The sequence below is a fragment of the Chenopodium quinoa genome, unplaced genomic scaffold (genome assembly GCF_001683475.1).
Source record: "Chenopodium quinoa cultivar QQ74 unplaced genomic scaffold, ASM168347v1, whole genome shotgun sequence".
Classification (NCBI taxonomy): Eukaryota; Viridiplantae; Streptophyta; class Magnoliopsida; order Caryophyllales; family Amaranthaceae; genus Chenopodium; species Chenopodium quinoa.
Window position 1 is genome coordinate 5,821,783 of NW_018744878.1, and position 25,174 is coordinate 5,846,956.

At 31.8% G+C, this 25,174-nt stretch overlaps 2 protein-coding genes and 1 long non-coding RNA gene across 4 annotated transcripts; all 3 read left to right on the forward strand.

Annotated features, from left to right (window-relative positions):
• Positions 1–9,536: 9,536 nt before the first annotated feature.
• On the forward strand, positions 9,537–10,711 carry LOC110705279 (uncharacterized mitochondrial protein AtMg00810-like). Its single transcript, XM_021883121.1, has 5 exons — positions 9,537–9,544; positions 9,602–9,897; positions 9,949–10,166; positions 10,239–10,384; positions 10,438–10,711. The coding sequence occupies exons 1-5, from the start codon at positions 9,537–9,539 to the stop codon at positions 10,709–10,711; spliced, it is 942 nt and encodes a 313-aa protein (XP_021738813.1).
• Positions 10,712–14,900: 4,189 nt separating this feature from the next.
• Positions 14,901–16,486, forward strand: LOC110705781. Its single transcript, XR_002508130.1, has 2 exons — positions 14,901–15,309; positions 16,124–16,486. It is a non-coding gene; the product is annotated as an uncharacterized LOC110705781 (long non-coding RNA).
• A 2,534-nt stretch (positions 16,487–19,020) lies between these two features.
• LOC110705782 (probable tRNA (guanine(26)-N(2))-dimethyltransferase 1) lies at positions 19,021–25,007 on the forward strand. 2 transcript variants are annotated; one of them, XM_021883717.1, is made up of 13 exons: positions 19,021–19,402; positions 20,214–20,525; positions 20,660–20,747; positions 21,280–21,401; positions 21,790–21,929; positions 22,027–22,099; positions 23,038–23,126; positions 23,266–23,371; positions 23,479–23,691; positions 23,820–24,014; positions 24,202–24,279; positions 24,516–24,702; positions 24,796–25,007. In XM_021883717.1, the coding sequence occupies exons 1-13, from the start codon at positions 19,064–19,066 to the stop codon at positions 24,813–24,815; spliced, it is 1,962 nt and encodes a 653-aa protein (XP_021739409.1). In that variant the 5' UTR covers positions 19,021–19,063; the 3' UTR covers positions 24,816–25,007. The 2 variants fall into 2 exon arrangements, with proteins under 2 accessions (XP_021739409.1, XP_021739408.1); XM_021883716.1 differs by having other exon boundaries at positions 19,022–19,402; positions 24,516–25,007.
• The last annotated feature ends 167 nt before the right edge of the window (positions 25,008–25,174 follow it).

Sequence of the window (25,174 nt, forward strand, 5' to 3'; positions counted from 1 at the left end):
CAATCTCCTTAATTAAGTAATTAATTTAATCTATGTTATATCTATCTATTCAATTATATTTTATATCAAGTAAGCTTCATCGTGATCTACTGCTTGAGGGCGTAGCTCACAGATGATTAATTACTGAATTGCATAAATCTATGTGTTAGTAATTGTTATTCATCATCATTAATTTCTCTTGTCTATATTATGGAGTACAACATCGTACAACATACGGAGTATATATATGGAGTATATCATATTGAATTGACTTTTATCTCACGGCTCGCCAAAGGAGAATGACTCATCATCAACTTAATTACTTAATTGGCAATCCTCATGAGAGATAGACTTAAAGAAAATTTTCATATATAGTACACAAATCACAATCTTGAGAAACTAAAACTACCTTAACAAATAAGAGGAAGTACCAATAATTACCGTCAGAAATTAAGGTTCTATCACCTTTTTTGTCTTAAACTTTTAGAACGTTAGTAAATTACATCGATTGATAAAATCAAAGTTTGACCTATAAACATTTGCCAAATGGGGGTACTAATTGTATGCTACCGTACCGCACTTGATATCGAATATTATGACATATAATTAAAAATTAAAAAATAGATTGGGTGATAATCCTTATAATTTCATTGATTGCGTGTGTGATGAATCATTATTTGTAATACAAATTAATCCATATAATTATATTATGTGGGAGATTATTAAAGCATGGGGACATGTGCTTTACCATAATTAAAAGTAATTAACTTAGTTGAGTTATACTTTGTTTCCACATTATCTAAGTATAACCTGAACCAACAGAACTAGAGCCACCAAAATCCAAAAGATGGGACAAATGTACGAAAACTGGACCAATCTTATTGATTAATATTGGACAAAATCAATTTTTTTGATTATTTGAGTAATATACTAAGAAACTTCATCATTATTTTATTATTATAAAACATGTAGGACATATGACTCATTTTCTCTATATTATTGATGATTCAAAGCTATTACTTTCTAGAAAGGGAAGCCTTTATATATTTTAAGTATGGAAACCCTTTGCCCTTACCATAAGAGGTTTGAAACAAAAATGATGAGGTTGTTTATAAAACTTAGCTTCTACCTACTCAACATATAGATTCACATAGTATAACTTAAAATATAATTCTCCATCCAAAATTATTTAATAGTTGTGTTATGTTGTTTCAACATCTCGTGATGATCAAAAGTTGCATTTTTACAAATATAGTATACTTGTAACATTAATGAGAGTTTTGTCATTTTCATTCTTTTATACTTGTATAAAATAAAACGGGTAATGAAAATCGAGTCCAAAATTCTCTAGAATCAAGAAAGAAGCCTAACCATCTAATATGTCCTTCACCCTCATAATCATCTTATTTCAAGGAAGGGTACATGAGAAATTTCTAATGATGTCAAATTTAGGATAGAATTTATGCTCACTTATTATGGCTTTACGATGGGTGTGGTATTGAAACTTCAATTACTTTATACCAAATTATATTCAAGAATAAGGGTGTATTCTATTTGTCTGATTCCTATCTACTTAATTATATGAATAAAACTAAATTTGCTGTAAATTGAACTTGAATAGCTCATATAACTTTATCTATTTTTTTTTTCCTTATAAATTGGGAAAAATTGTGATAGAACCGGGCTAATTTACGACTACGTAAAGTATACTCCTTTCATTAGGGTTGTATGTAGAAACAACTATTTTATTTTTTTGAAATTTGTAATTTTGAACCAAAAGATTTTATTTTGTTTGTCTAGATATATTTTGTTTGAAAATGACTTTATTATAGATGAAGTATAACTATAAAATAAAGAATTTATGTAAGGATTCATCAATAATTAACAACAAGAAATATCATCCTATTAAATTAGATTTTATATAAGATCATAAAATTTCATTTCATATGGGGCCTAAAGTGTTTAGAGATCAAATTAATGCCGTACTAAATAAGTGCAATTATGCAACCATAATCTCTAGATTAACATGTCTAATATTCTTATTCATCCTAAGCTAGGGCCAGCTAACTCAACAGTAAAACATAATTTTGATTCACCCGGGGGCAAAAGATAAGTGGGTTGTTGGTGTTTCCTTCGAAAGCGGCTTCTTATCCAATGGTTTCCTCACATTTGTTAATCTCATTAACCTAAATTATATGCTTTGTAATTAAAATATAATAATCCCCCAATAATATTTGTTATATATGGCATAAAGAAGTTTCTAGGATACCTTATATGGTAATGGGGCTTCCTTTATTGATATAAAAGGGAAGATGTCTATGACTCATCATTTGGACACGTGGTCGACGATATGAGTCATCGGATCGACACATGGCACTCGAATATTTGTAATTTGGGAAAGTAGTGCATTGTTTAATTGGGTTAAGGTGATTTAATTAAGGACATAATAATGCCATAAATAGGTAATGACATTGAAGTTTATAGGATTATAATATAATGAAAGATTCTAAAAGACAAAATCTAATATAAAGTTAGAAAGATTATATCATGTATAGTACAAGAAATGAGAAAATGCTTTGAATTGATAGTCTATGACAGAAGTGAATCACTTTTTGGTTTCTTGGGACCAATTTTTTAATTTCCCTTAAAAAATTAATTAACCCAAGTACATACTAAACAACAAATTTGAAGAGCCTAGCCTTAGAAATGTAAATGATATGTTGTTAAGCACCCATTCTTCCTCCAATCCTTTTGAATTATTATAAACAAATTAAAGGCAAAATCTATGGTAGATCTAGAGCCAACCAAGTGTACATTAAGATTCATAGTGACTTGCTATTATTAGTGATAATAATAGATTAGGCCCTACTCTTTGTGCCCTATTATTACCTATTGCAACTTAATAAGCCAATATGGATAGATAAATAGATAAACCACAATTGATTATTTAACCCTTAAGTAAGTGTGATAGACGTAATTTTTTAAGTAGCAGTCTTATGTTATCTGGTCCAAATTCTGATAAACATCCTTATAAATTATTTCAATAAGGCAACAACTTAAAAGCATTAGTTTGTTATCTAATCTTTTTATGAAAATATGAGGCCGGCTATAACATTTTGTTTGTAACTCAAAAACTAGCTAGTAGTGCAATTTAGGGTCATGTTATATGCATCTAATTTTTACTTGAATTTTGTTCTTAAATTCGATTTTATTGAACAAATATGATATTTGCTCCATTTCATGATTTACTAATTAATTTATGTTAGTCAAACTAATTATTACGGAGTATTCATTAAAATTACTCGTAATATTTACCAATAGAAGCTTTATACTTCGCAATTCAAATTTAATTACTACTAAAAAATTAATTTTGTAGGGGAAGAGAACTAGGCCTGATTGCTTACAATTAGCAATAAAAAGAAACACAATTATTACAATCACTGATTTTGCAAAGTATGACGTGAGTCCATATTGACCTTATTAGTCATTGACATGAGGTTAGGTAATTTCACTACCTAGTAGCTAGAATTTTACTAAGATAAATTTGGCCTAGTTAATTGTTCAACTACGCTCATATGCTCAAAGATTATCGACATAAATTAAGAATAAACCATATGTTATTTTATGCATTAGTAATAGCAATAGGTGCACATTATTATTACTCATAAATCATAATAATGCTTTAAACGTTGAAGTAGGAGTAACAAATTAACATGACACCCCATATCATCCCCTTCTAGTAAACTCTTTTGAGTTTCAGTGCTACAACATGATATGGAGTAATATATTTGTTATCATTTTATGTGATCATTCTATTTTGAAGTACGTTAATTAAGTGTACATAATATAAAGTCGGTTGTCTTATATATATGTAAATTAAATAATTAATTAGTCTATAAATAAGATAGAAATTTGTTAAATTATTTTTCAATACGCCAATTTACATACATAAAGCCGGTCTTATGCGCGAATTAGATTAACAATTAGGCTATGTATAATTTATAAAATAGAAGATCACTTGAGATGTATCATAATAACCAAGAAGCAAAAGGCTTAGCTTCTAGATGGAATTAGTTAAAATCCAAGGGAAGATTCCTCGTAGACCTTTAGAAGACTAAAACGATAGGTATCATGACATTTGTGGCCCTCTATTACGTCTCTAATCCAACAGAAATTAAAAAACACCACCATAATATTTGTATTTATTAGGATTATTATTTACATGTCTCTTCATTATTTCTTATTTCTATTCTAATTTTACATCATTGGCCCACGTTTTATAATCTACATTCTACACTAACTCCACATTGCAAGCATTTCTACTGTACCTTAAATTTAAGGACGCAAGCATTAGATTTGGGATCATAGGGCAACTAGCTTAGAGTTTCCCTTTTGTCTTTCTCTTCACTCTTCTTTTGAAGGGTGTATGGATTGGACATTTGTAAAGTTAGATGATCTAGATTACATTTTTAATTCACATCTTGGACATCATTATTCAAATTAATGCCGCACTACAAGTTATCAGACCAGATAGCGCATGTATACGTACAGATTTGTTTATTCTGTGTAATTATACAGAATTAATTAATTATCATATTAGGATATTACGTATGTTTGTACATACACCTCTTATAGTTCTTTTTACATTATATTGATAATTGATTGATGAATAGTATATATCTTAAACTAATAAGAGTGAACTATACATTAATCAATTACATTAATTGACATTTGTAATAACATTATTTTGATTTCAATTTATATAATAAGCAATATTTTTGCATTGTAATGGAATGCACATTCATTGAAAATCAAAGATTCATTCAAAGCACATGTGTGCATAGGAGATGAATTTTATATGATATCTACACAATAAAGGAGAAGAAAATTATAAAAAGATATTTACACAACAAAGGATGACCTTGTTATGAAATTGGGGATAATGACTGTTTAATTTGTATACATTCATCTTATTAAAATGTATGATATTTTTTGTTTGGATAGTGACTAGTGAACGTGTTTGAGTTGTATGACCCTATTTCTTCCATTATATTGTACATTGCCACATAGTTGTATGCTTCCATCATCTAGCATACTTCTTGATTGACAATCATTAGATTCATCAACAACTAACAAGTACTTGTAATAATGTATTTGATAGGCGTTTCACCTTATGAATTTGATCTGTTGCAATATTTCCTAGGAGTTAAATTCTCTTACTACCCTTCCTTCATTATTCCTAGAACCTAATTTGTGTAGTTAGACTGACTTGTTAGTGTAAGATGTATACCGATTATTAGCCTATGTAATTGTGATGATGCCTTTAGCATTATTGTAGCATTATTGTATTTATCTTTCCCCATGTGTTGTTTAGTTCCCTAGGTTCTATGTCTGCTATACTTCCCTAGGTACCTTGTATATAAACAACACTATGCAATAGAATGAGGCAAGGATCATATTCTAACACCGATCTATTCGATCTTCTTACAAAAAAAAAAGTTAATAATAATAATAATAATAATAATAATTGAAATTTCTTAAATTTCTTTGCAGAAAATGAACCCTTTTGTGCACCAAAATTCAAACGAAGGTTGGAATTTAGATAGTACTTCGTATTATATACATGTGATACACTCCCCCATACACCATATGTTGAATAATTACATGGAATAAATTATTTTTTCTTCATGATATTTTAGCATTTTTTAAGGAATTAGAGATAGATTAACATCGTCACATTAGTACTTTTATTAAGTGACAAATAATTTAGTACAAAGGGAGTGCTATTCTACTATACATGAACATGGCATAAGCAACTATTATGAATAATCTTTAATTATTTATTTATTTAAGTTATTTTTATTTGGGAGTGGTTCATATTGTCCCGTACTACTTCGATTAAATTTAACAAAAGTTCCTCTTGGAGAATGCAGGCTTCTATTGTTTTTAATTTATTTTATTTATTCTTTAATGATGAATTTTACCAATTATTTCGATGGGAAATAGTGTTACGTAAGTTCATGATTTAAGCAATTTACTCTTTTGTATTGCCTAGGGTTCGAATCCTCATGTCAGCAACGTAGTACTGACGAAATATATAATACACTTTACATCCATTTACAATGAGGCAAACCCAGTTAATTCCCCAGATTAACAAATTATTTGGGGGTATAATTGTCTTTTCAAGTACCAATAGGGGGGTATATGTGTCTTTTCATATACTAGTTGAGGGGTACATGTGTAATTTCCTCACCAAACAGTAAAAGCAAGTTGTAAACAACAATTATACTTCATTTGTTTCTTAATTACAAAAATGACCCTGCTTTTTCAATATAGTTGAGGGGAATAAATGACCCTGCTTTTTCAATATATTTACAAAAATGCCATCAGATTAACAAAAGTTTGTTTACCTCGCACATTAACAAAAATTTGTTTATCTCGCAGATTAACTTGTATTATTCCCATTTACAATATACTTCATTTGTTTCTTAATTTGAGTTTTACACGTCCTAGCACGTAATCATAATATTTTTCCTTTTGCAATAATGTAAATAGGTAACAGAGTAAGTTTAGTATAACTATGTTTTTCCTTTTGCAATAATCATACTCCGTAATATTTATTTAAACCATAAGTTCATATTGTGTAAATACAGTTAAAGAAAAAAAAAATCTCAATTATTAAGATGAATAGGAAACAAATGAAGTACATGATGTACTTGTTCGTTGACATAATAGTAGGGAAAGTAGTGGTACTCTTTTATCTTGCTCTTTTAAATAGTGAAAGTGTTATTTTTTGCAAAAACTTTTGTGTACCTTGTATATTTATCATAATACTAGTATTAATGTAAATTGAACAGTTTAGGGTAACTTTTAGTCAGTTGGAGATAAATTTTAATCTTTTTACGTAACTTTAAAAATGATGTGATCTAATGTAAATAGGCAATGGAGTAAGTTTAGTATAGTTACTTTCATTGATTTTTACTCATTAAGATAGTGTAACTCGATCAAAAAAGTGTATACTCGTACTAATGATTTATATTTATTGAGATATGATAGTATATTATTTTGATATGATAGAATATTTCCATATAATATCTTTTCTATTTTAGTTATTTTCCTAAGATCCTAAGATATCTTGTGATACTAGGATTAGGATTTGTATCTCTTATATATTTCCCAATGTGATGAATGAGAAGGCAAGCAATTCTATTCCAATTAATTTCTCATTCTCTCTAACTTGTCATGGTATCAAGAGCAGGTTAATTTTTTTTTCCCTTCAAAAATCACAACCATGGCCGGTGGTGAGACATCACCTCCGTCCCCCTTACCTATAATTGTGGATAATGCAAAAATTCATGAAAATCATCTACATCGTCAATTTGATGATACTTATTGGATTATAGATATGGGAGCTACTCATCATGTTACCGACAATAAATCTTGGTTATTTGACACTCGTTATATTGAATGCCCCGTTGGATTGCCGAATGGTGACAGTGTTCTTGCTACTTTGGAGGGATCGGTCAAATTATCCGATCAAATAACTATCTCTGGAGTTCTTTTTGTGCCACATCTTAATTGCAATTTAATTTCTGTTACACAACTCAGTGATCAATTAAATGTTGTTGTCCAATTTAACTCATATATGTGTGCTATACAGGACCGATTGAAGCAGCTGATTGGAATGGGAATTAGGCGAGATGGACTATATTATTTCTTTGGCAAGTCGGATGTGGTGCAACGTGTGTCTGTGGTTGAAGCAACTTCGGATTTGGAGCTTTGGCATAGAAGAATGGGGCATCCTTCGGAGAAAATAGTTAAGTTACTTCCGCACATTAGCAATAAAAGTACTTTAAATAAAGGTTGTGAAGTATGTTTTCGTGCTAAGCATCCTAGAGACAAATTCCCCTTGAGTGAAAATAAAACATCAAGAATTTTCGAGAAAGTACATTGTGATTTATGGGGTCCATATCGTCATGTTTCGTCGTGTGGGGCTCGTTATTTTTTAACTATTGTTGATGATTATTCAAGAGTTGTATGGATTTATTTGTTGATTGATAAAACAGAGGTTTTTCAGATGTTTATGGCTTTTGTTGCTATGGTTGTGAGGCAATTTAATCAAACAATTAAAATCGTTCAAAGTGATAATGGAACCGAATTTAATTGCTTGATTGATTTTTTTGTCGCTACTGGAATTATTTTCCAAACTTCATGTGTGGGAACCCCTCAACAGAATGGGAGAGTGGAGCGAAAACACAAACATATTCTTAATGTTGGGAGAGCTTTGAGATTTCAAGCCAAATTGCCTATTTATTTTTGGGGAGAATGTGTTTTGGCCGCCGCTCACTTAATAAACCGAACTCCAACACCTCTTCTTCAAAACAAAACCCCATTTGAAATTCTTTTTAATAAATCTCCTTCTTTTGATGCTATTCGTACTTTTGGTTGCTTGTGTTTTGCTCATAATCAAAAGACTAAGGGGGATAAGTTTGCTAGTCGGAGTCGCAAGTGTGTCTTTTTGGGGTATCCGTTTGGGAAAAAGGGTTGGCGTTTGTATGATCTTGAAACCAAAGAATTTTTTGTGTCTCGTGATGTCAAATTTGTGGAAGAAATTTTTCCTTTTGGTTGTCCGGATGACATTAATGTTGATGTAAGTGTGCATGATATGTCTGATAATGTTCACAATGATTTTGCGAAAATTTTTGTGGGGGAAGAAGAGTACGAAGACACCGAGGCAGCCCACACCGCAACCCCCTTGTGGCACGATGATGCTGGCCGCAGGGGGGCTGCGGAGTCTCCTGTCCAGCACGCAACATGGCAACAGCAAGCTGGCCATGATGCTCACGCAACACAGCAGCAAGCTGCTGCTCATGATGCTGCCTCTGTCTTGCAGCAGGGCCTTGGCGAGGCTGATCAAGGTGGCAGCAGTAGCACAGAGGAACCGCATCAGCCGCACACAGACCACACCAACACCACTCCACCCGTCGCCCAACAACCAGATTTGGGGCGCGATTTTCGGGAAAAATTCCCGTCTGTTTTGCTCCGTGATTATGTCACTCACACGGTTTTTTCTAATAGTCCATCTCCGCCTTCCAATTAGTCTTCAGGTACTCCGTATCCCTTAGCACATTATATACATTGTGATAATTTTTCTGTGAATTATCGGAAGTTTATTTCAGCGGTTGTTCAAACCAAAGATCCGACGACTTTCAAAGAAGCTATGCAATATGAAGGATGGCGTAAGTCCATGAATGAAGAAATTCGGGCCCTAGAGAACAATGGTACTTGGACTTTGGAGCATCTTCCCCCGGGTAAAAAGGCTCTAGGGAGTCAATGGGTTTATAAGACCAAGTTTCTCTCTAATGGAGAGGTTGAGCGTCTTAAATCTCGTTTGGTGGTATATGGGAATCATCAAAAAGCAGGTGTAGATTATGATGAGACATTTGCACCGGTTGCCAAAATGACAACGATTCGAACTGTTCTTGCTATTGCAGCTGCAAAGAATTAGGAAATTCACCAGATGGATGTTCACAATGCTTTTCTCCACGGTGACTTAAATGAAGAGGTATACATGAGACTTCCACCCGATTTTTCAGAGTTCGGATCCTTCTTTGGTTTGCAGGTTGAGAAAGTCCCTCTATGGTTTAAAGCAGGCACCGAGATGTTGGTTTGCTAAACTTACTACGGCCTTAAGACAGTATGGTTTCATACAATCCTATTCTGATTATTCTTTATTTACATTTACTACTCGTGATTCTCAAATTACTGTTTTGGTATATGTTGATGATTTGATTATTTCTGGGAACGATTCCGCTGCATTATCTGTGTTTAAGGCCTATTTGTGTGACTGTTTTAAGATGAAGGATTTAGGTCCTTTGAAATATTTTTTGGGGATTGAAGTGGCTCGTAGCTCTGCAGGTTTATTTTTATGTCAGCGAAAATATACTCTGGACATTGTTTCTGAAACAGGTTTGCTAGGCGCCAAACCTAGTGGTTTTCCCATGGAGCAAAACCACAAGTTAGGTTTAGCCACTGGCGCAATTCTCTCTGATCCGGAGCCTTACCAGCGGCTTGTTGGTCGTTTAATTTATCTTACTGTAACGCATCCTGATTTGGCGTACTCTGTTCATATTTTGTCTCAGTTTATGCAGCAACCATGTAGTGAACACTGGGATGCTGCTTTAAGGGTGGTTCGGTACTTGAAAGGGACTCCCGGACGGGGTATTTTGTTGAGCTCTGATTGTGATTTAAATCTGCAGGGTTGGTGTGATTCAGATTGGGCTGCTTGTTTCCTGACTCGCCGATCTTTATCTGGTTGGCTTGTTTTTCTCGGTAAATCACCTATTTCGTGGAAAACCAAGAAGCAACCCACGGTCTCCTTCTCTTCTTCGGAGGCCGAATACAGGTGCATGTCTTCGTGTTCTAAAGAGCTGATTGGGTGAAGGCTTTGTTGTTAAGTCTTGGAGTACACCATCCAAAGGCTATTAAGTTATTTTGTGATAATGAAGCGGCTTTGCACATTGCAAAGAATCCGATTTTTCATGAACGGACAAAGCACATTGAGATTGATTGTCACTTCGTTCGTGATGCAATTACTGAGGGGTGGTTATCTACATCTCATGTTCCGACTTCTTCACAGCTTGCGGATATTTTTACAAAAGCTCTTGGGAAAGCACAGTTTGATTATCTTCTTTCCAAGTTGGGCACTTACGATCCAAGCGCTCCAACTTGAGGGGGGGTATTGAGATATGATAGTATATTATTTTGATATGATAGAATATTTCCATATAATATCTTTTCTATTTTAGTTATTTTCCTAAGATCCTAAGATATCTTGTGATACTAGGACTAGGATTTGTATCTCCTATATATTTCCCAATGTGATGAATGAGAAGGCAAGCAATTCTACTCCAATTAATTTCTCATTCTCTCTAACTTGTCAATATTGGATGACTTTTATTTATTTAAAGATAACTTTCGACCGTTTTAGAACAGTTTTACAACAGATTTACAATATTTATTGTACATCGAATTTATTAAAAAGTTTGTGTGTTATTTTTATTGGTGAAGTAAAAGGAGAATCAAAATTCAGAATTTCAGACCACATGATCTGAATAATACAGTCTTTTTAAAATATTGGGCTGCTCCTTTTGCTGATCTTGACAGGGTACAAGGTTATGGCCCATAAACCCAGCTGAGATCATGTTTGAAATAACTACAGTTCATTTTGGCTTTGGTTGCCACCATGTTGATCCAATTTGTAGCTTAACCTCAAATTTGAAAAGAGGTTAAGTACTTAAATATCAAATTATCAACCAAATTATGGTCTTATGGATGTTATAAATTGAACTTATGCAGTAACCTATCGTTTTAAAAATAATAAGAACGCTTTATAATAGATCTGTAAAGATTTATGTCACTGGAGTATATCGCATTTTTATGATTTTCTTGTCGTTTTTAGCAAAAACAAATAAAGGGTATAGTGATGTAAAAGGAGTGAAGTACAACCAAGAACTTAAAAGGAGCCTCAAATGTCTTTTACCCTACTAAATTTATGTCAATATTTATTCCATTGTAACCAAAGTTATGTTTATCCACAAAAGGCAAACTAATAAGTGAGTCAATAATACTTTCTAACCAACAAATTCCAACTCTTAAATGTAACATTATTGATGAGGGTCAAGCATATAGAATAATAGCACTATTATTCTCACTGTTTCAAGACTAAAGAGTACCGCTTTTGATTTTAACATGGAATAATGAATAATTTGGTGGGTAAAATGTGATTATTACACTTCATTGTTTACTATATATTCTTGCAAGGTAGTTTTGAATATTTTTGTATTGCCTTTTCACCTAAAGTATCATTATATATTGGCAACCGTCAATCATCACATCACCTCAATTTCCCATAATAACTTTTACCACATATAAGAAAAAAAAAACTTTTATTTTCATCCAATAAATCGGTCTTCGTCCTAATCAATCAACAACTAACAGCCAAATAAAATTAAGTTACGTTTCACTTAAAATGGTAGAGTATATAACCAATATTAAGGCAAACGCGAAACCCTCCATGAAATTTATAAAGATATATCAAATATGACGTATAAAGAAAGGTAAAATAGGGCAGATCTACTTAAATTAACATCTTGCTTTTCATTTTTTGCAACATAAAGAAAGCCATCACACCATAGTACAAGATATAAACAAACCTCGAATCCAACATAACCTTTTAAAAAGCTTACCAAAAACTAGGAGACATTCACTTAATATACTCATACTGATCAAACTAATTAATAAACTTGTGGATTACAGCTAATGCTGCATCATCAACATAATCAAGAGCAATTTGACAACGATTAATTGTTTGATTACATTTGCTAATTTTGTATTAAAATAAAACTTGTGGGCTACGTTCACAAAGCGATATGCTAATCATAGTTTATTTGTCTTTAATTTGACAAAAATTAAGCTAAATCATAGGTTATATATATATATAATGTAATTTGTCTTTGATAGATTAGCCTTTTAACCATCATTTTCTAGTCCTTTTACCCTTGGCAATAAGATGTGCGTGTGTGGTAGGTCTAGTCAATTGTTGATTTAAAAGCATATACTTAGAATCCTTAGCAAAAATGTGTTAGGTATGATTGTTCATAGATTTCTTCGAAAGGGATTTCTCTAATACCGACATAATAAACTATGATTATAGATTTAAATTCTTTAACTTCGAAAGCTATGTCACTGATTTAATTACTGTGCATGATTTTAATTACTAGGTTTTGAAACAAATGAGATTTTTGTTTAAAAGAGAATGTTATTGCTTGCATGATATTGACTTCCATTATTAGGTCAATACCTAGGGTGTGACCATGTTAGGTTCCAACTTACAAGCTATTCCAATCGCTAAGGGTTCTGTTACCACGAGGACACGATACTATAATATGGTGTAGAAAATTACTAGTGCGGTTTGCATTAATAAAGGTATTGTTTATTAACTTATAATCTAATCTAATATAGAGAGTGAGGGACAACTCAAATGGTTAGAGATTCCTTCCCAATTTTAAGTGATTCTCATTTCCGTCCTTGTGACCCTTTAAATAAACACCAAAAAAAAAACCTAATCTAATATAGTAATATATAATAACCCACTTTTTCTTCTTTCACTTCATTGTTTAACTTATGTCTTATCTTTACCCTCAAAAAAAAACTTATGTCTTATCTTGATGTAAGTAGTTCATTTCTATTCTCACTTCTCATGTAATAATTTAACCTAAAATTGAAACGTTTACAATTGTTACTCAATATTTGGGCAAGTTCTTTATAATAATAAGAATGAATAAGATGTAGGGTATTAATTAAGTTTATTATATACGGAGTACATCAAAGGCCTTGTTTGGTAGTAACCTTATTGGGGGTATATTAACTTATTTGACTAACTTTAGCTGATTGACTAGTCAAATAAGCTAACATAAGTGTTTGGTAGAAAGCTTATTGAAAGAGCTTATTTCACTAAATAAGCTCTTTTTGAAAAAGCTCATTTTAGGAGCTTTTTCAATTAGCTTATTCATTAATTATTGTGAAATGACACTTATAACCTCATTTAATTTAAAATCCTATCTAAACTACCTACCCCACAATTAGCTTATTGGTCATTTCACAAACTCAATCACCTTTAAGATATCAGCTATTTACCAAACACTTTTATATAACCAGTTAATACAATAAGTTAGTCAAATCAGTTAATAAAATCAGCTAGTCAAAATCAGCTAACTCAATCAGTTTCAGCTTTCAGCTTTCTCCCAAACAGGGCCAAAGTCTTTAAAATATGTTGTCACAATATAATTCTTTGTTAGATGTCCTAATTTAATTGCAACCACTAATCGACTTAATTTTTGGCTCTCTTTAAACTTAAGTTAGGAGCTTGACTTATTAAGTTTTAATAAGAATTGTTTTGAAAGTAAGTATCTAAATTTTTAACTAATTTCTCATGGAAGGACAAAAGAGTATAATTTTATGTATAACATTGACTTTTACAGTTTTACCAACACAACACAATTATAGATCTTTTGAACTTGAAATTTTCTTCTTGTAAAGTTTATTTTATTTTATTTTTTTTAGTTGTATAATAATAATAAAAAAATATCCGTTAATTTTAGTACAACATCCCTAACTCAACAAAATATATATATATATATATATATATATATATATATATATATATATATATATATATATATATATATATATATATAGGGGAGGGATCCGGTAAGAACCCCTAGATATATAAGAACCCTAGATATATAAGAATCCATCTCAACCGTAGGATCAAGTTGTTTTAGACGGTTAAGATTAAAACACGTGTCCAACTTTTTCAACCCCCTTACCCACCTCCCAACCTTTTCTCTCTCCTCTAACTTTCTTTCCCTTCTTCCCGATTCTCTCATTTTCTCTCTCCTAAAACCCCCAAAAATCTGATAGAAGTTGCAATTTGAAGGATTTTCGCTTCAGGTATGTTTTTCTTTTCGATTTTGTTCAAATTTTCATGAAATTAGCATGATGTTCAAGTGAATTTGCAGTTTTAATTGGTGATTTTTGCAATTTTTAGGGTTCGGATTTAGGGTTCTATTTTTGCGATTTTTAGGAGTCGATTTTTGCGTATTATTTTGTGCGATTTTTGAGTTGGATTTTTCGTATGGAGTTTGATTATTTTGAGTTCGAGTTTAGCAAATTTAGGGTTCGAATCTTTGCGAATTATTTTGTTCGATTTTTGCGAATTATTTTGTTTGATTTTTGCGAATGATTTTTGTTCGATTTTTGTTCATTATTTCGATCAATTTTTGTTCATTATTTCGTTCGATTTTTGTTCATTATTTTGTTCGACTTTTGTGAATTATTTTTGTTTGATTTTTGTGAAATATTTATGGTCGAAAAATTTGATCTGTCAATTATTTTTTTTTGTTCGAATTAGTTCGATTTTTGCAAATTAATGTCAATTTTTGAATTTTTTTTTGAGTATGTGTATTCGAACAATAGATCTGTTGCTGCTATGGCTATTACTACAGCCTCTTCTACTCTGCCTACTGCCCCTCCTATCTTCTTCAAGGTTAATTTATATATATTTTGTAGTTGAAGGCATTTGGTGAATTTTATGAAGAAATTGATAACAAGAGTGTCGTTTTGTCCACTTTCGAAACAAGAAACATTGAGATGAAATGGAAGAGCAATGCAAACAAACATGATTGTGGAGTATTTTTGTTGAAGCACATGGAAACCTATGAAGGACAATGTCAAAAACAATGAAATTCGGGGCTAGAGAAGGGTAATGTACGTGTCAAGACATATGATTGATTAGGTTCTAATTACATCTCCATATTCTGATTATGTTCTAAAGTAATTCTGATTATGTTCTAAGTTAAATGTCTATGTTCTAAAGTAAATCTGATTATGTTCTAAAGTAATTATGATTATGTTCTAAGTTTAATGTCTATGTTCTAAAGTTAATCTGATTATGTTCTAAATTACTTGATTATGTTCTAAAGTAATTCTGATTATGTTATGAGTTAGATGTCTATGGTCTAAAGTTAATCTGATTATGTTCTAAAGTAATTATGATTATGTTCTAAGTTTAATGTCTATGTTCTAAAGTTAATCTGATTATGTTCTAAATTACTTGATTATGTTCTAAAGCAATTCTGATTATGTTATAAGTTAGATGTCTATGTTCTAAAGTTAATCTGATTATGTTCTAAAGTAATTATGATTATGTTCTAAGTTTAATGTCTATGTTCTAAAGTTAATCTGATTATGTTCTAAATTACTTGATAATGTTCTAAAGTAATTCTGATTATGTTCTAAGTTAGATAGATTATGTTCTAAAATAAATCTGATTATGTTCTAAAGTAATTATGATTATGTTCTAAGTTTAATGTCTATGTTCTAAAGTTAATCTGATTATGTTCTAAATTACTTGATTATGTTCTAAAGTAATTCTGATTATGTTGTAAGTTAGATGTCTATGTTCTAAAGTTAATCTGATTATGTTCTAAATTACATGGGAATGTTCTAAAGTATTTTTTATTATATTCTGAATTACATGTGTATTTTAATTTTAACGTGTTTGTATTTTTTTTGTTTGCAGTTTGAGCAAATGAAAAGGTTATGAGTGGAGTATTGTGGGAAGATTATAACATCAGAAGTAAATGAAGAACGGAAAAGAGTGATGAAGATGGCTATAAAGTGGTCAAAGCTGAACAAAAATTGATATATGATTGTGTAAATCTTAAGTTTATATCTTTAGACATATATTTAAAACAATATATAGTACATTTTTTGTACAAATATGGAGATGACTATTTTGAACATGGGTATCATTTGGAATATTAATATCATTTGAAACATTAACCTGATTTGAAACATTATTTTTATAATGTTCTAAAGTATTTCTGATTTGGAATAAGCTTAAGTTTTTCTTTCGTACAATGAAGAAGGAAGAGGAAAGGAATGAGGTCACACTAAAGACACCAACTCCTCCAAAAACGACACAAAGATATTTCTACTCTAAGCTTCAATTAGTTGTCGCTCTCACCAAGTTTTTTTTTATATATATATATAAATACATTATACTACCTCCGGTCTACTTTAGTTGCAACTATTTCCTTTTTGGGCTGGTCCACATTACTTGCAACTTTCCCATTTCTTTCCTTTTTTAGTAACTTTTTAGTGATAAAATTAGAACATAGGTTGAAAAAATTTAGAACACAGGAAAAAAAAAACTTTAGAACATAAGTAGACTAAATTTAGAACATAGAAAAAAAATAATTTTGAACATAGATAAAAGAATATTTAGAATATAGGTAAAAGAATATTTAGAACGTAAACAAAAAAAAAAGAAAAAAAAAAGAAACTTTAGAACATAAGTAGTAAAAATTTAGAACTTAGGAAAAAAAAACTTTAGAACATAAGTAGACTGAATTTAGATCATAGGCAAAAGAATTTAGAACATAGGTAAAAGAATATTTAGAACATAAGAAGAAGAAAAAAAACTTTAGAACATAGGTTGGAAAAATTTAGAACATAGGAAGAAAAAAAAAAAAAAAAAAAAAAAACAAAAAAAAAAAAAAAACTTTAGTATATAAGTAGACTAAATTTGGAACATATAAAAAAAAATTAGAAAATAGGTAGACTAGATTTAGAACATAAGAGTAGGCAAAAAAATTTAAAACATAAAAAAAGAATTACAGAAATGCCATTACTAAAGGATGGTTTTAGATGGTTGGATCAAAACTAATAAATGGTTGAGATTGGTTCTTATATAAGATTGAGTTCTTATATAGAGGAGGGTTCTTACATGAGCCTTCCTCTATATATATATATATATATATATATATATATATATATATATATATATATATATAAAAAGTAACAGGCTAACAGCCAGTGCTTAACCCCTTCACTTGGGCATTTTGCCCTGATTTAGTGATTGTGAAAGAATGGAACCATGCAAAAATGCCAAAAACGGCCCAAATAAGCAAATGGATTCTTAATTTGGGCCTAATTGGATTATTCTTGAAAATAGATTGGCCCAATTTATAAGGTCCAAACAACTTGGCCCATCCGATTGGGCTCAATGGAATAATAATGCAGCGGTTGGGTTACGTCTTATCTGGAACACTTGGAAAAATTAATTTAATGGGATTGCTAACCTTGTTCTCTTCACTTTGTAAGAGCTTGTTTGATTTTAGAAGATAAGGAAAAAAAAAAAAATGTTTTTCCTATACTATTGTCAGAAATTATCATGATTATGATAAGTTTAACTAATGCTTGATTACATTATATGACATATATATCATATGATTTTGAAAAACAAAAAATCAAAAAATAAAAACCAAAGCGATATCAAACGTAGATATTTCCCGTTTTCTTTAAAAGAAAAAAAAAATCACATATCTTCGCTGTTTTTTAATACTGGTAATACATAATTTTTTCACAGAATTTTTTAAAAAAATGAGCCTCACATGATTTAACACCTTAAATAGAGTCATTGTTAGAAGCATAGTTAAATTGAGTGGACCACAAGGTTTAAACAAATGGTAATAGTACAACTTTAAAGGTTTTTTTTCCAAAGATTAACTTGTATGAAAAACTACTTTTTCTCCTGCTATTTTACAACACACCCCAATATAATGTAAGTGCTACGGAATTTCAGACTACAAGGCGTTTATTTATTTATTTATTTTAATATATTTTTTATACTCAAGTAACTCACTCCTCCTATTCCAAAATAATTAACACATTGAACTATTTTTTTACTATTTATATTCACATATTAACTTTGACTATAGTTTAATAAAAAAATAATTTATCTCAAAATATGTTGTTAAATAGATACTTGTACGGAGTATTAATTTAAGTTTCATTATATCAATTTTTTAATCTCTATTTTTTTTACCAATATTTAATTATATATGTATGGTCAAATGCTACATTGATATGTGTGTCAAATTTAAATGTATAAATTAGGGTCTGTTCTCATTGACTGAACTAAACTGAAGTGAACTTAAATAAATATTTTACTTTCCCTGTTCTTTTTTACTTGACATGTTTCTTTTATCATGTTTGCCAATGCAAAACTTTAACGGTTAATAACTTTAATTTTCTATAATTAAAAAATATAAAAGTTATATATTATGATAGTACTTATTGAGACGAATTCAAAATGATTAACCATAAATATGTTTTTCCTTACATATTATTCACAAAACACGGTCAAGGAGGGATGGTGAATAGTGTAAAAGTCAAAGCGGGTCAAGTAAAAAAGAACAGAGCAAGTATAAGAGAAGGAAATTAAGAGCTGAACTGAATAGAAATTCAATGTATAAAAACAGACCCTTATTCTAAGACAAAGACGGTATAACAATGATACAATTAGAATTTTTTTATGAGCAAATTGTAATGAAACTTTAGTGAAAATAAGTAATTTTATACAAAATAAAAAGTGTATAGTTTAAACTCTGAAAACCATGGAGATAGGGTTTTGAAGTCGAACATATATAAAAGTCGGCTAATTTGACTCTGTGTTATGCACTCGTCGTTGCTCCCTAAATTATTTAATTTCACACAAAAACTACCCTTTCTTACTCTCCCACTTCTCCCACTCCTCCTGCACTTCAAAACTGCCCAGAAATCGCCAAATCTTCTATTGATTTCCCCCTTTTCTTCGATTTTTGAGAACAATAAAGATCAGCGGGAAGAAAAATTTGTGGGATTTGAGGAGATGGGTGGTTCTAAAGATGGGTCAGTTGAAGATGAACAGGGTAACTCTAATTCTATTGATGTCAATGATTATGTTGTTGTCAAAGAAGGAGAGGCTGAGATTCTTATGCATAACGGTAATCAAGTGTTCTTTAATAGAACCCAGGTGATTTTTTAATTATTTTATGTTGATTTTCATCTGAGGTTTATGTTAATTTGTTTAATATTATTTAATTTGAATTGGGGTTTTGGGATTTTTTTTGCTCATTGAGTTATTTTTTATGAGATGGTTATCTGCCCTTTGTTTGTTCTTTGATGCATTGGTTTGTATGAATTTAGTGTTGTTGATTATTGTAATGTTTGATTTGCAATTGGAATAGATTGGTGCTTGTTGATTAGGGCAAAGATTTAACCTTTGATCTTGTATGTTAGGTTGTTTGATTTAGTGATATTACCTCGTTTTGCCTGAAGTTTTGTGGAGGAAGTGTTAAATGCATTCGTGCATATTTTTAGTAGGTCACATTGTTTTATATAAGTACCCTAGCAAACACACTCATTGGTTTTTGCTCATTTGATCTGAAGGATTGTGGATTGGTGTAAATTAAGCTGTTGCAAACTTGCAATCCTAATGGTTTTTTTGATAATTGATCTTGCTAGCTTCATGTGTTATTCTGTGACAAAACAATCACGGGATATAAGAGTGATAAGCTATACAATCGTGGAATGAGGAGTTGAATGGAGTTTTTTGGGTGATTTTGCTTCTTGGGTTGATTCTAAAGACTAAAAACTAGCTGGGGGTGAAGCCGAGATTTTGTTAGAACTAGAATTTCTACGGTATATTTTGGGACGGTCTTTAATCTATCTGGCACTATGGAATATAAAGTGGCTAAAGTTAGTTTTTGGTGGATAAGTTTTCATTATGATTGTGGAATATTCTCATGATTCTAACTTGATATCCTGTCTTTTCATTTAATCAGGTTAACAATAGGGACATATCTATTGCAGTCCTGAGAACATATATAGACAAACGTAAACAAGAGCATGAAGCATATCTGTCAAAGAAAGCAAAGGGGGCACCTAAAAGATCTGAAGAAAAAACAGATGCCCCAGCTTCTGTGAATGGACCGGTAGAATCAAAGGCTGATTCCCATACATCTAATGGAGTTCATGATAATAATGTTGCTACTGATGGAAAGCCTGAGGATGCTTCTTGTGAAACTGTAGCAGAACCAAGCAAAACCGTGGTAGGCAAGTTTCAACGGGAACTAAAGCCACCAAGACTTCTTGAGGTATCAGCTTTTGATTTACTTTGGTTGTTTCATCTTAGTGGAGAAGATGCTGAAAGAGGCTGATCTTAATATTTTGCAACATGCATCATTATACCTTTCCTTGAGATGAATCTTTTTTATGTCCAACTCTGCAGGCGTTGTCTGCCTCTGGTTTAAGAGCTCTTAGGTATGCTCGGGAAGTTGAGGGACTTGGTCAAATTGTGGCCCTGGACAACGATAAAGGTAAGTTTCTTTTAAGATTAATTATGAGAGTTAGCTCTGACGCTCTGTGAATGATTTGTTCTAGTTTTGTACATGGCTAGTTTCTTTTATGATTGTTAGTGGGTCGCCATTGATTGATGGACATGCTGTTGGAGTTGCTTATAAAGGATAATATCTTCTCTGTTTCTTAATATTTGGCCATTGTTGTTTTTTATGGTCAAATGTCACTAGCTTTGAACATTTTTCCCCTATTAGAAAGTTAATTCCGTAATTCTAGTTGGTTTTAAAAACTGAACAAGATATACTACTTCCGTTACAGGTTATGGGCAACGATTAGACATTTCCCCTCTCTGCTTTATGTCAAATCGTTGCACATAACCTGTAACGGAGGTAGTATTATTGTCAAATAAGTAGTTGTAGATAGAAAATTTGATCTAATTATTCAAATATTGGCCTACTTTGAATTGGAGGCAGAATTTGCTTAAGATCCATATGATTCTTATTTTTGCATGAGAGTGCTGTCTTACTGATAGAATTTACCAATTTTGTGCAGCTTCTGTTGAAGCATGCCAGAGAAATATAAAATTTAATGGTTCTGTGGCAAGTTCAAAGGTGGAATCTAACTTTGCTGATGCTCGGGTTTACATGCTTACTCATCCTAAAGAATTTGAAGTGGTATGGTTTCAACTTGTGAATCTATCACTAGTCCTGCTTGAAATGTGGAATTTTGGAGTTCTGCTATTGTTTTGAAACCTTTGATACTCTATATTAGTACAATCATTAGTACAATTGTATCTAAATGCTCATGAATGGATAGAAAAGAGAGCTATGCTCTCATTCAATATTTGTTGTCTTAGTTTGCTAAATTTAATCATTCTTAGAGACCTTGGTGGATTTGCTTTCAAAATTTCATTGTCACGATCTTCTGAAGAAAATTTATTGAAAATTGACTCCTTTTTACTTCTGATTTGGTAGCTGAAGAAGTGCTATATTCTTTTTGTTTGCTTTTATATTATCTTTTTCTTAGGGGATGTACTAATTAGTGATGTTGATTTGCTTCCAGGTTGATCTTGATCCTTATGGTTCACCGTCTGTGTTTTTGGACTCTGCTATTCAGTCTGTTGTTGATGGAGGCATGCTAATGTGCACAGCCACAGATATGGCAGTATTATGTGGGGGTAATGCAGAGGTTTGCTATTCAAAGTATGTCTTTTTCTCCATTAAACCCTAATTTGATGATCTCCCATACCTACTAATTTGTTGTGGTGCTGACTGGGGAATAATTCAAAATTTCAAACAGGTATAATTCAATTCCATTGAAAGCTAAGTACTGTCATGAAATGGCTTTGAGGATTTTGCTGGCTAGCATTGAGGTAATTAATTTTGTAGTCTGAACTCTCTCTTGGTACTCAATTTTTGCCTACATTTCCAAATTTGAGACTTTGAGTAGCCACTTAATTAACTGATTGTTTTTCAATTGCTTGGCATGAATTAATTTTGTTTCTGTATTGATAAGCAACACCGCTGTGCTATCAATTTAATCGATGATTCAAGAACTGTGTAATTAAATATTTTGTTGATTGTGGGGCCTGAAGAAGAATCCTTTTCTATTCTAGTTCCTCCATAGTTCATGTTTAGATCGCTAGGTGATGATCTTATTATTCCATACAGTTACAAAGTGCCTTTTATGAGGCTCCTACCTAGGCCAAAATAAGGTGTTCGTATGTATGCAATTAGGGGACACTACTTTTAAATGCCATACTGAAGTGCCATTGACTCATCTACTATTCCAAAACTACAGTAGTACGATACAGTGTAATGAAAATTTTATGTAGTACGTTGTGATCAAAAGTCGAAAAATCAATAAATAGCAATTGTTAAAGCTTTATTGAAGATGGAAGACCTTTAAAGGGTGAATGGCCTGTGATCAGCAACTTTCTGTGATCTTTGGATATCAGATTCTGTGACCAAACTTAATGTATGTAATTGTGAAGATCTAGGTATTTTAATGGTTTTGCTAGTTTGTATGAATTCTGGAGCACTTTCTCAGACCTACTCTCTTGATTGTTTAATAGCAAAGAGAGCAATCCAAAATACGAGTAAGCTTATTTATTTTTTTGGTGTAATATATGTACTCCCCTGCTTGGAGAATATATTTATTTAGGAGAGCACAAAGTATTTGCTTTCCCCTCCAAAAATTCATGTTTTGTATTTGATGAACTTTTGAATTATTATTGTTCCTTGATCAGTCCTTACTTCTAAGATCTCCCATATATATGCCATTAGGGTTAACCTTTACTCTATTGTGCAGAGCCATGCAAACCGGTATAAACGCTACATTGTTCCCATACTCTCTGTACGGATGGATTTTTACATTCGAGTATTTGTTCGCATATACAGGTGGGTTACATATCCTGCTCAATTAAGCTATGATGCCAGATATTATTTTCAGAGCACACCATGCTACTAAATTTTTTGCTGTTGTAGTTTGGATTTTCACATTGCTTCTTCCTCAAATTCATGTCTTGACATTATGCAGTTCTGCAAGCATTATGAAGGAGACTCCTCTAAAACTGTCATATGTTTACCAGTGTGTTGGATGTGATTCTTTCCATTTACAGCCTCTGGGGAGATCTGTCTCCAAGGTAGTGTTTTTCTTATGAATCATTTGTTTATTATTTTATATAAAGTATATGTATTTTTCTTCTTTCTGAGCTACCATTTTGTTTATTATTTACTTTTATTTTTGTAGAACAACAATTTGAAATACTATCCAGGCTATGGTCCTGTAGTCCCACAAGAATGCTCTGATTGTGGCAAGAGATTTAACATGGGTGGGCCAATTTGGTCAGCTCCTATACATGATCAAGAGTGGGTGACCTCAATACTATCAGATGTGAAAGCTATGAAGGATCGTTATCCTGCTTATGATAAAATTGTTGCAGTGCTGACAACTGTTTCAGAGGTTTTTTTTTTTCCTCAATAGTTTTAATTATCACTCTCTTTAAAGATGCAGAATCTCTATACATATATTAACTCATGAACAGTGATGAATCATTTCATAGCTTTCGTGTAATTTGACTTGTCGTGCAGGAGCTGCCAGATGTTCCATTGTTTTTGTGCTTGCATAACCTTTGTGGAACATTGAAGTGCACATCTCCGGCAGCTGTTATATTCAGATCAGCTGTACTAAATGCCGGGTATCGCATATCAGGAACTCATGCAAGTCCTCTTGGTCTAAAAACAGATGCTCCAATGAGTGTCATTTGGGACATCATGCGCTGCTGGGTAATTATTTGACTTATATCTAACATCTTGTATTGCATAATAACATTGTACCTATTAAACTGAAAATTGGAGTATTGATGGCTTATGTTAGTTATGTACATAAAGTATTGAAATGTATATATTCCACTCACCAAGATTCTATTATTTGTGTTAAGTTGTGCACTGAATTAACATTTCTCTGCTGTAGGTGAAAAACCATCCAGTAAAACCGCAACCTGCCGATCAGTCAGGAACCGTGATACTTTCCAAGGAACCAGAAATTCAGGTAATTATCTTCCCACCTTGGCTGTCTCCTTTTCATCATTATAGGCCACATTTCATCCTGGAAGCTCACTATGTTTGGTCTTTTTGTAACCATGAAAATTACATGTAACTTACATTATTAGAAAATGTTGAAAATGTTTTTGTTTTTAATCTCTTACTAGAAAATTTTTTAAATTTTTTTTTCTTTTTCTTTTTCCCCATGTAATCAATCTCATGTTCTGCTGGATCTTCTACTAGGCGAACTTTACCCGAGCAGTTGCCTCTCTTAGCAAGGCACAAGCGAAGAAAGTTGCTCGTTTTCTTCCTAATCCAGAAAGGTATTGGGGGCCTAAAGTCCGGGGAGGCCGCCAGATTACCAGCAAACATGTATCTCTTTTGGGTCCAGAGGCCATCAACGGTTCTGCAAACCACGACGAAGAAGAAGGTGAAGAGTCTGATGCTAAGCGTCAAAAGATCGACAATCATACCTCTGATTCATGATAATCCTCTTTAATTATGTTTTTATGTACCTCAACAGGGGATGGAGAAGAGGACTGATGGGAAGTCCAACAGTATGAAGTCATCCTATGTTGGGACATTTTTTTTGAAAAAAAAAAAAAGCATTTTGTTTTCTTAATTAGGGTTCTTTGATGTGCCATTTTTGAGTTTGGCCTATGTTCTAGATTTTTACATCCCTATGTAATTCAGTTTTTGTTTGCTTTTTAATATTTGGCAATTTTGTGACTAAAATTATACTTGTATGATTCTTTGTTATTAACTCGATTTCTTCATATTGATTGATCGGAGAAAATTTTCGACATTGTTCACTCTCTATTTTTCCCGGACATACAAATCAATCATATAATCTTTTCCCCTTAGCGTATTGTTAGTATACTTGTGTTTTAAAGTATGTTCAA

What these genes read in the sequence shown, in the direction of transcription:
- LOC110705279 (XM_021883121.1), top strand. An exon ending in ACTGGGATGCTGCTTTAAGG is followed by an intron (nt 10,167 to 10,238) that starts GTGGTTCGGTAC and finishes TTAAATCTGCAG; the next exon opens with GGTTGGTGTGATTCAGATTG. An exon ending in TCTTCGGAGGCCGAATACAG is followed by an intron (nt 10,385 to 10,437) that starts GTGCATGTCTTC and finishes TTTGTTGTTAAG; the next exon opens with TCTTGGAGTACACCATCCAA.
- LOC110705782 (XM_021883716.1), top strand. Translation starts at nt 19,064, where the DNA reads ATGCACTCGTCGTTGCTCCCTAAATTATTTAATTTCACACAAAAACTA. An exon ending in TTTTGCTGGCTAGCATTGAG is followed by an intron (nt 22,100 to 23,037) that starts GTAATTAATTTT and finishes TCTATTGTGCAG; the next exon opens with AGCCATGCAAACCGGTATAA. An exon ending in CCAAGGAACCAGAAATTCAG is followed by an intron (nt 24,280 to 24,515) that starts GTAATTATCTTC and finishes ATCTTCTACTAG; the next exon opens with GCGAACTTTACCCGAGCAGT.